Source organism: Anarrhichthys ocellatus, unplaced genomic scaffold, assembly GCF_004355925.1.
Source record: "Anarrhichthys ocellatus isolate YVR2014 unplaced genomic scaffold, GSC_Weel_1.0 scaffold35, whole genome shotgun sequence".
Taxonomy (NCBI): Eukaryota; Metazoa; Chordata; class Actinopteri; order Perciformes; family Anarhichadidae; genus Anarrhichthys; species Anarrhichthys ocellatus.
In genome coordinates, this window is record NW_022280065.1 from 3,389,747 (window position 1) to 3,406,083 (window position 16,337).

Consider the following 16,337-nt stretch of genomic DNA (forward strand, 5'->3'; position numbering starts at 1 on the left):
GTGTGTGTGTGTGTGTGTGTGTGTGTGTGTGTGTGTGTGTGTGTGTGAGGCTGGTGGAATTCGAGGAATTAAAACACAGATCCTATCAAGAGCACGGAGAACACACAAATACGCGCACACGCATTATATTCTGTTTGTTATGACATCTGTTGAAATGACACACACGCACACACACAGGAACATTGTAGATAAGTGTGTGTGTGTTTCTTGATTCCTTCAGGCTTATTGACTCAACATCTGGCAACAGCGCTCTGTACTGAAATGAAGTGCAGATATTCATGCTTTTATTTGCAAATGAATAATAAAAAACAGCAATAGAAATAGATAGTTGTTCAACTAAATGGTGAGGAAAAGATAATTAAGGCTTAATTGTGACAATGTGAATGATTCTGCCCCCAAAGAGTTTAATACAAACTGAGGAGTTTTTTTAATTGACATCTTCTGGGCCTCATTAGACTCACCTAACATCAGTCAGTGGCTTGTCTAAGGCACATTTAACTGTCAATAAATCAACACAGTTTGTGGCTTTAATAGTTAACTGTTCATTTAGTGTAGAATGACCTCAATGTGAAGAACCAGTCTACTGTAAATCCACACGTGCTTTTTTTAAGCCTGGTTTGTAGTGCACTAAATCCCCTCTAATCTTTATCTTAATCTATATACGGGGAGCTATTTATAGTTACAGAGTGTCTGTCCTGTAAACGTGCTTGTGTGTTTATGTGTGTTTGTATAACGCTGTCATCTACATTTTACTGCCCTAAATACTGAATATTTGACCATGAATATGTATAAAAGCTCAAGATCATATGAGGGGTGGGGGGTGAAAAGATTATTTGGTCAGGGGTGAATTCCTCTTCATATAAGTCGCAATGTTTTAATGTATACATCAGATGAAGAGGATTATGACATTGTGGGTGTGCGTGTGTGTGTGTGTGTGTGTGGTGCATCTTTACGTCCAGAGAATAATGAAAAGTGTTGCTAAATGGATTTTCTTTCTGTCAGCTTCCCATCTGTCTACTCTCTATGATGTAAGCAACCTAAAATAATCAGGTCTGAGAAACACAACTTGTCTCACCGTGAGTCTGTGTGAGCGCCTCCATACAGAGACATCTGAGTTACACGACAGATGAACGGGTGTTTAATTGAGTGGTAACCAACAGTATTAATGTGTCTTTGTGAAGATATTGATCTGAACTAACAGTGTCCCAGGAATGAAGTGCTGAGGTCAATTTGATTGGAACCAGAGTGGACTATTATTCAATCAATGTTGTCCCTCTCGTAGTGTCACATGCACACACACACTCGTGCCTCCTACTCTTTTCATACAGAGTTGAAGATATTCTTTGAGTTTAGTCTAGTTTTTATATAATTTCTTTTCCCCTATTCTCTCCTCTCTTCAGGCTAAAACTCTTCGTAAGCTGATTCAGCAGACATTCAAGCAGGTCGCCAATCTCAACGACGAGCAGTGCATCCTGAAGTTCTTGGAGATACTCGCGCCGATCTATCGCTACGACAAGGAGTGCTTCAAATGTGCCCTCGGGGTACGTTTCTTCCACTCTTGTCTTCTGGGTTTTTGAAGCTCTGGTTTGTTGTGTTAGGCTGCCCTCTTCTGGTGGCACCAGGTTCTGCATGTATCCCAGAGGTGGTGTGGTGCCACAGAGTGTTATATGATTCATGCCATGAGTACTACAGATACTCTGCTCCCTCCTGCTGCCTTGTTATTGTCTCCCTCATGGCTCGTTGCTCTCGCTCTCTTCCTTCCGTTTAATTCGTATGCCCGCTGGGTCCACAGTCCAGCTGGGTGATCCAGGTGGAGTTGGCTATCGGGCCAGAGGAAGGGATCAGCTACCTCACGGACAAGGGATCCACGGTGAGTTCACAGATAGCACTTGATCATTCGATTATGAATAAATATGGGTATATTTAGCCCAGTTTAACTCTTTCTGTGTTCCTCTCTCTGTCCCCAGCCCACCCATCTAGCTAACTTTAACCAAGTTCAGTCCATCCAGTACTCTGCCATGGAGGAGAAGGACAGGAAAGGGATGCTTCAGCTCAACGTAGCCGGAGCTGCTGAGGTATTACTACCCTGTCTGACTGTCTCTCTGTCTACGTATAGAAATGTGCTCATGGAAAACTCAATGAGTTGCAGCACCTCAAACTTGTAAGTTTTGACATTTTAGACATCTGGTATTCTGTTTTATCCCTATGATAAATAGATAATTCTCATTGCTTCTCCTTTTATGTAATCTAGCTTTATGTAGGACACACTTTCCCTCGACCTGTCTTAAATACATGTCGACAATTTCTACCTTTCCCAAGATCAACTTGATGTACTGAAATACTGGAAGTTTAGTTTAGTTTCTTCTCGAAAGTGTATTCAATCTCATACTTTTAGAGGAAGCTGTGAAAAGGACAGAAGAATGCAGGTTTTCTGCATACTTAATAGGTATTATTTGTTTAGTAATGATGACTGCTTTGGCCTCTAATGATACTAAAGACCTGCCATACGCTGTGTCCATCACGGTGCATAGCGTGGTTACTCGGCCCTCTGTGAGTGAGTGAGTGCGTGCGTGCGTGAGCGGCTGCGATGGATCCAGTGATTGGTTTTCCATGTATTCATTCCACATACTGGTTATACTCACGGAGGAAGGGTTTCATAACACACGTGTGGTGTCTTTCTGTTTAATTGACTTTTATAGTATTGGATTTACTTGCACACACACGTGCACCAACACACACACACACACACACACACATGCTGTGAGAGAGAGCAGTTTTCCCATGACGCAAGGAGCAGCTGGAAACCCCCCCCCCCCCACTGTGCTGTTATGTGTAAGAGTAAATGTGTGTCTGTGGAGATAATGGCTCTTTGTAACAGGCCTGCCACTGTGTGTGTGTGTGTGTGTGTGTGTGTGTGTGTGTGTGTCTGCAGCCTCTCACAGTTACGACAGCATCGCTGACCATGGCAGAGAACTTGGCCGACTTGATTGACGGTTACTGTCGGCTCATCTCGATGGAAAGTCACTCGTTCATCGTCAGATTTCAGAAAGGTATGAAACTGAAGATACCGCCTTTCTGTCCCGCGTGATAACCTTCTCTTCAAACTTTACAATAAATGCATCAAAATGTACTACCGTGTGCAGCAGAGCGTCCTACAACATCTTCCATGTTGGCAAGATATCAAAAGCTTCTTGTGATTTGAATATTGCAACAATCAATATAGCCAAATTGTTATATCTAGTGCTCTCGATTTAGATAGAGAGTTAGTAATAAGTTGTGCAGCGCTGCTATTTAATAAATACTATGTGATACACTGAACTACACGCTGGTTGTATACTTCATGTATCTATTCTACTGCTGTATAAGGAATGTGTTTTGTATGCAGGGGAGTTAAATCTTCACATTACTCATTCCTGTGCAGACGATTTGTGTTTTTGTCCTCTAGAGGGAGAGAGAGCCCTGCCCTCCATCCCAAAGTAAGTACCTGTCTCCTTCTTAGTGTTGTTCCAGTAAATCCTTCATCTGTCTCGTGCACGTATGAAACGTTGAGCTGTCCAGTAAATCCTTCATCTGTCTCGTGCACGTATGAAACGTTGAGCTGTGTTTTACTCGCAGGTTTACTGGTCCATTTCGGAGACTTAAAAAAAAAAGAGCTTTAAATGGTTGGCACGGTGCCAGGCGTATCGTAAAAATAATCAACTGATTAACCTATAATGAAAATAAGTCGGTTGCAGCCCAGTGGTCTTACATTATCACGGCAGTGTCCATTAATATATTGCATCAGAACTCAACAGACTAATCCGTTTTGAAAAGGTTTCTATTTACCAATAACTCAGCCAAGAGAAAAACATAACTGGAAAAACTGAATTTGAGCCTTTTTATAGGTTTTTTTGGCTCATGACAGCAAAGGCCTTCGTCATTTTTTTTTGGGGGGGGTTTATGTGTTTGTTTATCCGTGACCGTAGAAGCTCGGACGTTTCATTTTCACATTTTGCTGCCACTTAATCAAATTCAAACACCAACCGTTTTGCTTATTTTTTGGTAATTTCAACTCAACTCTTTCTCCTCTTTCGCTCCATCTGTGGTCAAATAAGGAGATATGTTTAGGAGCCAAATATTTTCCACTTAGGGTTTTTAAACACTTGGGTAGTCTCCTCCTCTTTCTCTTGTTCTCTCACTCTCTCGCTGTCTCTCTCTGCCTGTTGTGGTTGTGATGTAAAGATGGTAGTAAAGCTCAGATGACCCAGACGGAGAGACCACTGCAGAGGCAGAGAGATAATTGAAACAGTCGGCGTTAGTTTACAGAGGCAGTGAGATCTGACTTTAACAATCCCTTAAACCTAGGTAGGATGATGTTATATCTTAGCATTTAATATGTTTGACTGTTGTCTAATTTGCTTCTTTTTCTTCTTTTCTAGGTTGTCCAACAATGAGAAAAAGTTAGAAGCAGTCAGGAGCGGAGTGAGAGCCATCTCTGTCTCAGGTAAGAAAAAGATGACAGGTTTAGGAGCAAGATGTACACAGTCTGGCAGCTTTGTTGGCTCCAACGACTCTCTTTCTTTCTGTCTTTTCATTTCCTCCAACATCTGTTTTCTCTCTCATTGTTTTTCTTCTCTGTTGGGACTGCCTCTCCCTCTGCCTCACCCCGTCCTCTCTGTTCCTGCTTTCTTTTGTTTACTTCCTCACCCCCTTCTCTGTCTTCCACACATCCTCCCCTCTGTACTCATTCACTCTATTTTTTTTTTTTTATTTCTCTCACACTGGTCTTTCTTTCCCGCCTGATTGGCCTGCAGACCTAGTGACATCGTCGTCTCCCAAGCCAACCAAGGCGCGGCGTTTCCTCCTCCCCTTTGTCTTCTGTTCTGATTCGCCGGCCAATGGTATCCTCCGCTCTCATTGGACAGTTAGTGGAGGAGCGTGTCCACAAAATTGTGATGTGGCGGAATGAAATGCCTGATTTGATGATCATTCTTATTGGGTAATGTTACATTGCAGTAAAGATGGTGTTCAGAAAAACCTCAGAGAAACAAGCCGACTAATGAAGTCAATAGGCAGGAGTTGCACAATATATGCAGTTTAACATTTAAGAGTTGTTTAAAGGACTATTTTGTCTTCCTGGGTTGATTTACAGCACTAATCTGGCTCAGAAAAGGTTGAAAACAAATGCTATATTCAAAATATTGACACAGTTTTGGTTGCTGTTTATAGATTTTGCATATTTTCAATGCAAAATTAAGATGGTATTGTGGATGAATCACTTTCATCTGCTGCATCACAATCTGTCTCTTTTTTAGGGATGCCCTCTTCTACTAAACTATCTCCGTCCTCAGTGCCTGGTTGCTTTTGACTAATTCAGTCTCACGCAAACAAACAATAACTGTGTGTGTGCTGCAGCTTCTAACCAAGTCAATGCTCCTAAAGTAAGACTGGTGAACCAATGGAAACTCTGAATTGTGCAGTACATTCGTTAAAACCTGAGGTTTTTCTCTGTTTTACTTCTCACACATTTGTGAACAAGTATTCTGTTTTGAGCCAACCTTGCTGACAAAGGCGACTAAAGATGGATATTTATTCCTCTTTGAATGCTGTGACTGTAAGTAGCCAGTACTGACATCCAGAGTCTCCGTTCAGCACATGCCTTGCCGTTGAGCTCACAATTTGCTTATTTTTAATCATTATTTTCAATGTTTTATGTCAGTTAATTCATGATGGCCAAGTGTCACTGTTCAAGTGTTCTCAAGCAGCCGATCAGCACCAGCTGAGGGATGTAGTTCTATAGGTAGGGAAAATGAACAGATTATAACCCTAACAAAGTGTGTTTTAAGATCAGTCATGAAAGCCCAAAGTGTATCAATAGCAATCAGATTATCTGGAAGGGAAAACAAAAAAATTGTAATTTAACAATTTAAAGATATCAGCAAAACAATAAAGCCAACAAATGAAAGTGGTATCATCCTTCTCATGTAAATCTCTATGTGTATATCCTAAAATGTTGAACTCTAACTTTATGATTTGATCTCTCCTCCTTGTTTGGGTTAAGATTCTTAAGAGACCAATACAGTAATCCAGTCCTGTCTAGAAACTGCTGTGTAGTTCCACTGCAAGTGTAGAAGTGTGAGAAACGTTGCTCATGAGATGAGGACGGTGTGAGGATCTAACTCTGCTCTCTGTTTACATCACACCACTTGATCTCACAGGCTGCATCCTCCTGTCTCTCTGCTAAGCTAACATTAACTCTCTAACTCACAGATATTCACAGCTTGAAGCAGACCTCATGCCTCATGGAAATCCTTCCATATTAGTTTCACCTACATGTGTCTGCGCCGCCCTAATGGAAGTTGTGACCTCTTTCTTTCACCAGAGATGTTTTGAAAGCTTAACTAACTGCCCGTTGAGTGTTCGGCTTTGCAGATCCTGCAACATCTCCCGTGTTGTTTCAAGGCTTTTCGTGCTCTAACCGCTCTCTCTCTCTCTCTTCTCTCTCTCCCTCTTTTCTCCGCTCTGCCTCCTCCTCGCTGCTTTCTCTCTCTCTCTCTCTCTCTCTCTCTCTCTCTCTCTCTCTCTCCATTCTCCTCCTCCTCTGCTGTCCCGTTTCCTGCATGCTCTCCCGGACCCCGCAGAGGATCTTAGTGGGGATGGTAAAGTTGTGCTGTTGTTTATCAATCTCTCTGTTGTCCCTTCTTTATGGTCCTCATTCCACCAACACACTGCAGCCTCCTGGGAACGGGTAGCATGTGTGTGTGTGTTGGTGTGTGGGTTGATGTTTATGCATGCATTGCTACATCTTTAACAATGACGCTATGTGTGTGTGTACGTGCTGTGTTGCGTACATATAGAGATGCAGAGTGATTTAGGTCATTTAGAATGAAAGGACGTTTTAGCTGAATGTTTCTCATGTTTCAGTGATTTGAAACATGAATGTATCGCTCGTAGCTTCAATGAGTTTTATCTGTTAGGAGCAAGAGTCAATATATTTCAGTATTGTTTTTAAGATGTTTGAGTCTGAGTGTATTTGTGATTATTTTTAAAGTGGACTACCACTAAATTTGAAATATGTCTCCTTTTAACCACAAGAATGACATAAAAAGCAGAATTTGGAAATTAAGTGGTATTTCTCTTTAAGGGAACTTCTCCAAACTCTCTCTGTCTCTCTCTCTCTCTCTATCTCTCGCTCTCTCGCTCTATCTCTCTGTCTCTATCTCTATCTCTCGCTCTGTCTGTCTCCGTCTCTCTCTTTCTTTCTCTCACTCTCTCTCTCAGAGAAAATCAAGCACACGTGTACTCACATACATTCGTGCACACAGAGTGGAGTAGGGAGAGGTTTGCTGGATTCAAGAGCGGGTGCATTCCTGGCTATAATGGGCTAACTAGCGCACACACACGCACACACGCACACACACACACACACACACACACACACACACACACACACACACACAGTATCTCTCCACTGAAAGCAGAGACAGACAGAGTCAGGCCAGTCCGACTTGGGTTGATTCTTTAGAACAAATCTCAAACCATGTGAGCGAATATGCAGCAATACAAACAATGGACTTCACAGTACAGACTAAGAAATATGTATAAAAATATACAGAACTGAAACAATTTAAGTAATCTGCTGATTTAAGTGCAAGAAACAAGTTAGACAAAGTTAAAGAAACAGTTTGAAATCAGCTGGAAACATTTAATCATTGCACGCAGGGAAACATTGGAAAGACTTTCTGGATAAATAAAAAAGCGAAATGTTTTCTAGTTGCTGAAATGTGTTTTATTGAACAAACCATGGCCGATGAAAGCCACATTTTGCTGAAATGCAATGTTGTATATGATCAGTTTATCTAATGAAACCCATGTTAGCAGCAGCAACCAGAGCGTTTGCTTTTATTTCAGGTCATATAAAGGTATTGTTAGCGGCACATTAAAGGCTTTCCTTTTCTTTCATGTGAAACATAAATCATGCACAGCAATGGTTTAGCAAAAGTCCTGCTTACTTGATTAAAGGTTCAAACTGGGATATTGCACTGGTAACGTAATAGTAGTAAATGTTATAACATCAAAGCCTTCAGTGTTTCATTCATCTTTTCCTTAAATGAACAGTTGGACACTGAAACACGCGTATTTGCTTTTAGAGTTGCATGAAACTGCTGATACCTCTCTCATGTCATTAAACCGTTCAACATGCAGCCTGCAGCTGGTTAGCCTAGCTTAGCGTAAAGACTGGAAGCGGGGGGAAACGGCTAGCCTGGTTTTCTTTAACAAAGATTAAACAAACATGATATGACATGTTAATTAGTGAGCTGTTTAGTGCTGGTTGGAGGATTTTCTTTTAACCCCGACATAGGCTAGCTGACCCCCTGCTTCTAGTCTTTGTGGAGAGCTAAGCTAACTAGCTTCATGTTTACTGTGAGGACAAGAGAGTGGTGTCAATCTTCTCTTCTAGCTCTAAATGTATGTTTTCCCCAGAATGTCTTTTAGCATTAAACATGTTTCAGTTGACTTTACTACGATCCAGTGCATTATTTAGCCTGCCTTATATTACAACAGTTTATTACTATATTACAAACGCTTTCTTCAGCCTATTCTACATGCAAGGCTCTGCATATAATGATAATCTTGAGAAAATCAGCCACCGGCTTTAGAAAAGGATTTCTGATAAGTTTCGGGACACATTCCCACAGAGCCTGATAAACCCCGGGCAGAGCTGTGAGGGTAGCGTTCAGGACAGCAGATGTTCGACTCTCGTTTCCAACAGCTGAGTCTGCACACTGATTTTATTTTAAACACCACCATCTGGTTTGGATAGACTGGGTCCATCTTTCCCTCTCTTTTTTCCCTGCTGGCTCTCTCTCTCTCTCTCCCTCTCTCTCTCTTTCTATCTATCGGATTCTGCACAGATTTGGTCCTAAACGTTGCCATCTGCTTACATGAAGGCTGCGCTCACTATTTCTTTCTCTCACTCTTTTACTCTCTCTGTCCTTGCCTCCTTCCTCCTGCTTTCTCCTGTTCATTTTCTACTTGACTCTCTCAAGCTTTCTTCTTTCTGTCTTCGTCTCGTCTCTTTTTCTCTCCCCCCTCCTCCTCCACCACCACAGTTTACTCCCTGCAGCCCAGCTGCTCTTACACAGACTGATATGCACAACACATGCTCAGCTGACACTCTCCGCCAAGTGTGTGTGTGTGTGTGTGTGTGTGTGTGTGTGTGTGTGTGTGTGTGCAGAGAGGGAAAGAGAGGAGCTACGTGGGTGTTGCTTTGGTTTGCGCAGGAGTTTGTCGAGACTCTTCATACTTTATTCCTTAGTTTCATTGTGCAGTTTTTTTATCGCACACGTGTGTCTTTGTGTGTATCGGTAGACCCTTCATACCACAGCGGGCGCACGGTAAACGGAGTAACATGTGCATGATTTTCCTATTGTTTGTGTTTGTGTATTTGTTATTTTAGACTTGCCTGTGTGTGTGTGTGTGTGTGTTTTTTCTTTTGCATGTATTTACCCTCTTTGTGTGTGTGTCATGTTACAGAGACCGATGACTATGCTGAGATAGTTGATGAAGAGGACACATACACCATGCCCTCCAGTAAGTAACTGATTCACTCTCTTTTCTTTTGTCTAACGTCTCTCAACCAAAGTCATGCCAAAGTACTTTGTGCTCAAGAACTGAGCTTCTGTTGCTCTGCAGCAGGAGATTAAGTTATTCTTCTGTCGGATGCTTACGTTCTCAAACTGACTTATGATTTCGTTAACAAGCCGAGAGTGGCGTGAATCGTATCCAAGACACACACTCAAACAGGGAGCATCAGAGAAGTTGCATTACACCACTTTTGGTTAGGTAGCAGCTAATCAACTGCGAGCCAGTTTCAGTGTCTTATATAAACAGCAGAGACACCAGCTGGAGGTCAGAGAGGCTGCAGCTCGTACTCTGGAACTCCGGTTTGTTTGACACACATCGCATCTGTCAAATTCATTCATATGTTATTCAAAACCCCCGAATGTGCTGGTAAGCTTGCCTGTAGCCCCGTGAGTAATGGCGGTTTTAGCCCTCGGTTCCAATGCATTTAATGTGGACGTCTCTCGGGCAGCACAAAGTACTCGTGTACCGCGTGGCCAACTTTGAAAATGGACTGTGTACTTCTTTCCTCCCACAATCTTTTTCTCGTCTGCTGTGTGTATACAAATGAAGCTGTATTACAGTAACGACTATATAGCAAACCTACTCCTGACCATTCTGTGGCCGTATTCTTTCATTAACTTCTTTATGAACAAAATGTCAGGTAAAGAGTGAAACGGGTCAGTTCTCTCTGTCTGCATATACTTGTGTGTGTGTTTAAACCTTAAAGCAGCTGTCTGGCTCTCTTCATCTCTCTTTCTTCCTCTTTCTCCCATCGCCAACACAGTCAGCTATGGAGTAGTTGAAGGTAAAGCTCCCTGTCTCTCTGTCTTTCTGTGCTACCGAAATGCCTTGAGATTCTACACTGTTCTTCACGTTTTTTCTTTGCCAGGCACTTGACTACGTTCTCGCCAGCCTAAAAATGAATTGGTATAAATGATGTGGCTTTTTTTTAAGAAGTCAGGAACCAGTGCAGGACGATTTCTTACTAGTGTTTGTCAAAGAAAAATACAAAGACTCAAGGTACCGAATATCCAGGTTGTTGCCGACTTGTGTTCGTTGGCGTTCTGTAAAGTGCAGTTCATCTGGGTCTTGTGTTGAACATGAAAGGGAGAGCCGGTCCATAAACAGTGCAAGATGTTACTTCACAAACAGTTTAATCAGTGTCCCCAGACCTCTGCAGCGAAACAATCTCACAGCATTTGCGTTGTTTATTGGCTTGGTTCTCATTTTATTTCACCATCCTGTTGGCAGTGACATTTTAATTTATTATCATGGTCGTATGTTGTTGTTGTTCATCAGTCATCTGTGGGTTCTTTTGTGTTTGAAGCGGTTATGAATCCAACTGGCGTATAGATTCATTTCAGTACATTTCTTTCTAAAAATGGAATGTGTTTTGCGTTTATCGGTCGGTTGAGTCAAACAGACAAACTTTGTTGAGTCTGACAGATGAGTAAACTGGTGCAGGATAAGTTCCTGATGGTCCTGCGTGAAGCTCTTATACTCAGCGTTTAGTCCATTTTCACAGCGGCTGGTTGGCTGCTAACATTCACGCAGCACAGAAATGTTTACGACCTTTTCAACAAAGCGCAAATATTGATAGCGCATAAATGTCAAAGCATGAGGATGTCACGTGCAAGAACTACCGCTTTCTTTCAAATTCTTGTGGACATACTCACTGAATATAGAAACGTTACTGCAGACACAGATCATACTGAATACACTTCATATCCAGTGTGTCCATTATATATCAGTCTTTTGAATATTTCACTCAAAAAGTCCACGTTTAGGCGCTCATCTATGCTCTGCTCTTGATGTTTGTATGCAGGGATAAACATAAATGATAATGGGACCCTGGTGTGCATGTAAACACTGATTTTTGTGAACATTACTTTTTGTCTTTTAAATAGGTTTACCATATGTTGGTGTGTTATTTTGTGTGGCAGTGTGCATGTCAAGTCAAGGTTTGTCTAGTTAGATGTGTTATGGGAAGGGAATATAATCTTGGGTCGAAATATGTTTGTGTATATTGTTTTATTTTAGTCTAATCTGATTACTGGTAATCAGATTAGACTAAAATAAAACAATATGGGGTTGGGTGGGGTGGGTGGGGTTCATCAACAAGGACGATCATTTAACTGCCGGAAAGTTACAAATCATTTCAAAGTATCTTGACTTGCTTTGTTGTGATAGAAAGAATCACCTGATCTCACCCAAATGTTCTCGTCCTGGTGAACTCCATCCACGTGGTCCAAGTACAGCATGTCTTATGTAATGGGTTTTCCCAGTGTTTGCAGTGTATGAAAAAACAGCAGGTAAATGTATAAATCTCCCATCTTTCCACTTCTCTTCTCCTCTCTCTTCCACTCGCTCAGCACGGGATTATGAGATCCAGAGGGACAGGATCGAGTTGGGCCGCTGCATAGGAGAGGGTCAGTTTGGAGATGTGCACCAAGGAGTCTATAACAGCCCGGTATGTGGAAATACACACACGCACACACACGCACACACTCTTGCATGGGAACACTTTTTGTGTACTAACCACAGTACACAAATGACCTTTTAAATATCCGTCATAACACACAATGCACAGCAAAGACTTTCACGACAGCATTAAAATAAAAATAGGTCATCATGTAATTTTCCAAACATATTGAAAACCTTCCAAAATAACATACATACTGCTTTTTCTCAAGTACTTAGGAGTCAATGAAATATTAAGACATATGTAGGATAAATAGTTTGGTTGTTACTCTATTATCCAGCTAAAACAAACCATTGCAGTTTTAAAAGTATTCTCAATTCTGCACCAACAAGCTCAAAGATAAGATTCTGATACTTTATAAACTGAACATATTGAAAAACATTTTTGTTAATGATTTGAATTGTTGTCAGTGTTGTGTTTTTACACATTAAGAGTTTAGTCTATTCAGTGCTTTAAACATGAATTTAAACATTTTATGTGATACTGCATGTTGAATACTATCAACCAGCCTTATTACTGTAATATGTCTAATCTGCTGACCTGTGTGACTTGTACCATGTGTTCTGCAGGACAAGCCATCTCTAGCTGTTGCCATTAAGACCTGTAAGAACTGTACATCAGACAGCGTCAGAGAAAAGTTCCTACAAGAAGCATGTAAGAACAAACTGTGTTTTGTTTTTACTTGACTTATTAACGAACCATATTTCATTTCATACATGCTGAGTGTGTTTATGTGTGTGTGTGTGTGTGCGTTTGTTTCCCTTGCAGTGACGATGCGTCAGTTCGACCACCCTCACATCGTTAAGCTGATCGGAGTGATCACAGAAAACCCCGTGTGGATCATCATGGAGCTGTGCACTCTGGGAGAGGTACGCCCGAGGCTGTGTAGATAACGTACCGTTCACACATACGCACTGACTACAGTGGAGTGTCTGTCACTTCTGTTCAGCATACAAAGGGAATTGATGAGTGCAAGTCATGACTAGGAAAGGCCTGAGCTGCACATCGCTCATATGAAGAAAATAAAACACTTGATTGATACTTGTTGACACTTGTAGGTTAAACGTCAAGGTAAGGTCTCGCTGACAGTCTATTATCAGCGTGAGATGGTCACGTGGGTTGACGTGGTATCTGCCGTGTTGTATAAATACACTGCATAAAACCATCTTCTATGTCTTTCTCTCTCTGTCTACAGTTACGTTCCTTCCTTCAGGTGAGGAAGTACAATTTGGATTTGTCCAGTCTCATTCTGTTTGCCCACCAGCTCAGCACAGCGCTCGCATATCTGGAGAGTAAACGCTTTGTACACAGGTACACACACACACACACACACACACACACACACACACACACACACACACACACACACACACACACACACACACACACACACACACACACACACACACACACACACACACACACACACACACACACACACACACACACACACACGCACACACACACGCATGCATGCTCAATATAGATTTCTAACGACCTGTGGGCAAAAGATTTAATGTACTGGATTTACATTATTAGTATTATCATGTCATGTCATTGTAACTAGGGCAGTTTCAGGAGTTTTGTTTTCTTATGTTTAACTTACTGAAATGCAGTGACTGTATAATAGCACTTTGTAGCAAGTATGGAGTGGTGTTCAGGCACTGCCGTGGTGTTTCACTGTGCATCTCTCACATTCATGCTGAACAATTGACACATAGCATCTATGGTTCAGGCCTAACGACGATCAATATTGACTTGCAGGGACATAGCAGCACGCAATGTGCTGGTCTCTTCAGTCGACTGCGTGATGCTCGGAGACTTTGGTCTGTCGCGATACATGGAGGACAGTTCTTACTACAAAGGTGATGATACTCAAACACATGAGCAGCTTTGTGTTATTTTGGGACACAGAACAGTGTTCACTAATGTTTCAAATGTATCAGTTGCACCAGTTGCCAGTACTCTACCACCACCAACAGGTTACATCGGGATACTGCAGTTTATCTTCACTCTATGAAGACTGTCTTCTTCTCGTCTCTGACCCTCTGGAGAGATTGCGAAATACACCAGCAACCACATGACAGAGTAATAAATGTAATGTATTTATGAAATATTGACGTTACTGTGTTTGTCTTTGTATATTAGCTTCTAAAGGTAAACTTCCTATCAAATGGATGGCTCCTGAATCTATCAACTTCAGAAGATTCACCTCCGCCAGCGACGTCTGGATGTTTGGTGAGTTCTCATCAATTATATGGGATTGGGTGTGTTGTGTTACTGTCATTGGAAAAATACACATACAGTACATCATCTGAGACACAGTACTGAAGAACTCTGTCTCTCTGTAGGTGTGTGCATGTGGGAGATCTTGATGTTCGGCATCAAGCCTTTCCAGGGAGTGAAGAACAACGACGTGATCGGCAGGATAGAGAACGGCGAGCGATTGGCTATGCCTCCTCAGTGCCCGCCCACCTTCTACAGTTTGATGACCAAATGTTGGTCGTATGACCCCAGCAAGCGGCCGCGATTCACCGAACTCAAAACACAGCTCAGGTAACTAAATGTGTTTTTTTTCAGTTGTTGCCTATAAGTGCTTGTGTGTGAATATTAATTACACAAAAGGCCATAATACTAACACTCTGGCAATGCTTTCCAGTGCATGCCACTTGCATGTTACATAGACAGTAGATAGTAGAAGTCACTCACTAGAAGTAAATGGATGAATAACTGTCCTGTTTTAGTAATTTTGCATACATTGACTATTGATTATTGCCCATCAAGTATTTTAATACCTTGGTGTATTTACCATGAAGTAATCATCGGAGCTGCTATCCTTCTTTGTGTGTAACTTGTGTAGCACCATACTGGAGGAAGAGAAGCTTCAACAAGAAGAGAGACTTCGGATGGAGATGAGGAGACAAGTCACCGTGTCCTGGGACTCTGGAGGGTCCGATGAAGCACCGCCTAAAGTACGACTGAGCTGATTGTTGTTGTTTTCTTGTATTTCCACATGTGTGTGACATGGCTGATAAAGACAAACTGTTGTCTTTCTGCCTGCAGCCCAGTAGACCAGGTTACCCAAGTCCTCGCTCCAGTGAAGGCTTCTTTTCCGGCCCCCAACTCAACCACTTCCCGGTACAGAAAACACACACACACACACACACACACACACACACACACACACGGCTCCTGAAGTGAGAAAACTGTGCTCTTCTGTTGCCTCTCATCCACTGCGGATGCAGCAGTGTTTCCTCTGACCTCCAGCAGTGTGCAACGCTACGGAGAGGAAGAAGTCAGGACTCTGTAAAGTCTGACAGGAATCTTTAGGAACAAACTTACTGTAAACTGCTCAGAGAGGGTCATCAAGGAAAACACCACTGGTCAGGAATAGATAACAAAATATTATTTCAGGCAAAATAAATGTGTTTGTGGCAGCGACTGCACACTCAAGGTGAAATGCGCTGATCTTATCGGTGTTAATTTAAGAACCGTGATCAAATATTTGTAATGGTTATGTGTGTTCACTACCACAAACACTTCATGTGTGTCCTGCAGTTGCTCCTCTAGCTGCACAGCTAGTACAAGCTATGCAGAGCGTTTATTTGCTCTTTTTTTACAGAGGGCTGTTCAGAGAGTATTTGATCAAAACTTTGTAGGAATGCCGTTTTCAAAAAAGGTGCATCAATCAGAAATCTTAAAAACATACCAATACTCTTTTATTTTACAATGTTGGAAACATCTTTTGCCAGGTTCTATAGATCACCTCTGAAGTGTCCAGGTTGAGCAAGATAATCACAATAAAGGCCAAACCAGTAAAGTCAGGACTGAGTCTCAGAGGACAGCAAGCGTGCGCTGCATGTGTCAAAAGTCAGAAATGTGAAGGCAGAGAAAATGAGAGAGACTTTCAGTGGCAATTATTCCTCTCCTCATAAAACGAGCAGACAGGAGGCATTTCCTGTAGCCACACACACACACACACACACACACACACACACACAAATCAAAGCCGCTCTCCAGCTCGTATGACAACAAGCAGCTCTCTCTCTTGTCCTTATAAGGAGTGTATAATCATAACGGCTATACAAGTCAAACTTGATCACATCACACGTAAGAATAACATCTGTATATTTTGGTAGCATGTGTTACACATCAGACTGACCTCCCATTATTCTTTGAGGCCTCGTGGCAAATCAGGAATTGTTATTAACAATACTTACTAAATGTTAATATTATTTCATAATGATTC

The 16,337-nt window shown here is 41.8% G+C and overlaps 1 protein-coding gene across 17 annotated transcripts in view; it reads left to right on the forward strand.

Annotated features, from left to right (window-relative positions):
* Positions 1-16,337, forward strand: part of ptk2aa (protein tyrosine kinase 2aa) — a 50,767-nt gene that overhangs the window by 24,063 nt on the left and 10,367 nt on the right. For 4 of the 17 annotated variants that reach the window (XM_031866353.1, XM_031866348.1, XM_031866349.1 and 1 more), the window contains 19 exons: positions 1,401-1,541; positions 1,793-1,870; positions 1,968-2,075; positions 2,933-3,050; positions 3,422-3,476; positions 4,419-4,483; positions 4,794-4,880; positions 6,621-6,638; positions 9,517-9,573; positions 10,391-10,411; positions 11,979-12,076; positions 12,658-12,742; positions 12,857-12,957; positions 13,284-13,399; positions 13,853-13,953; positions 14,237-14,326; positions 14,440-14,644; positions 14,949-15,060; positions 15,152-15,226. In XM_031866353.1, the coding sequence (XP_031722213.1) occupies positions 1,401-1,541; positions 1,793-1,870; positions 1,968-2,075; positions 2,933-3,050; positions 3,422-3,476; positions 4,419-4,483; positions 4,794-4,880; positions 6,621-6,638; positions 9,517-9,573; positions 10,391-10,411; positions 11,979-12,076; positions 12,658-12,742; positions 12,857-12,957; positions 13,284-13,399; positions 13,853-13,953; positions 14,237-14,326; positions 14,440-14,644; positions 14,949-15,060; positions 15,152-15,226 (1,731 nt within the window). Of the gene's footprint in view, positions 1-1,400; positions 1,542-1,792; positions 1,871-1,967; positions 2,076-2,932; positions 3,051-3,421; positions 3,477-4,418; positions 4,484-4,793; positions 4,881-6,620; positions 6,639-6,802; positions 9,378-9,516; positions 9,574-10,390; positions 10,412-11,978; positions 12,077-12,657; positions 12,743-12,856; positions 12,958-13,283; positions 13,400-13,852; positions 13,954-14,236; positions 14,327-14,439; positions 14,645-14,948; positions 15,061-15,151; positions 15,227-16,337 lie in introns of those variants that run through there. The other 13 variants (XM_031866362.1, XM_031866365.1, XM_031866351.1 and 10 more) reach the window with 12 other exon arrangements.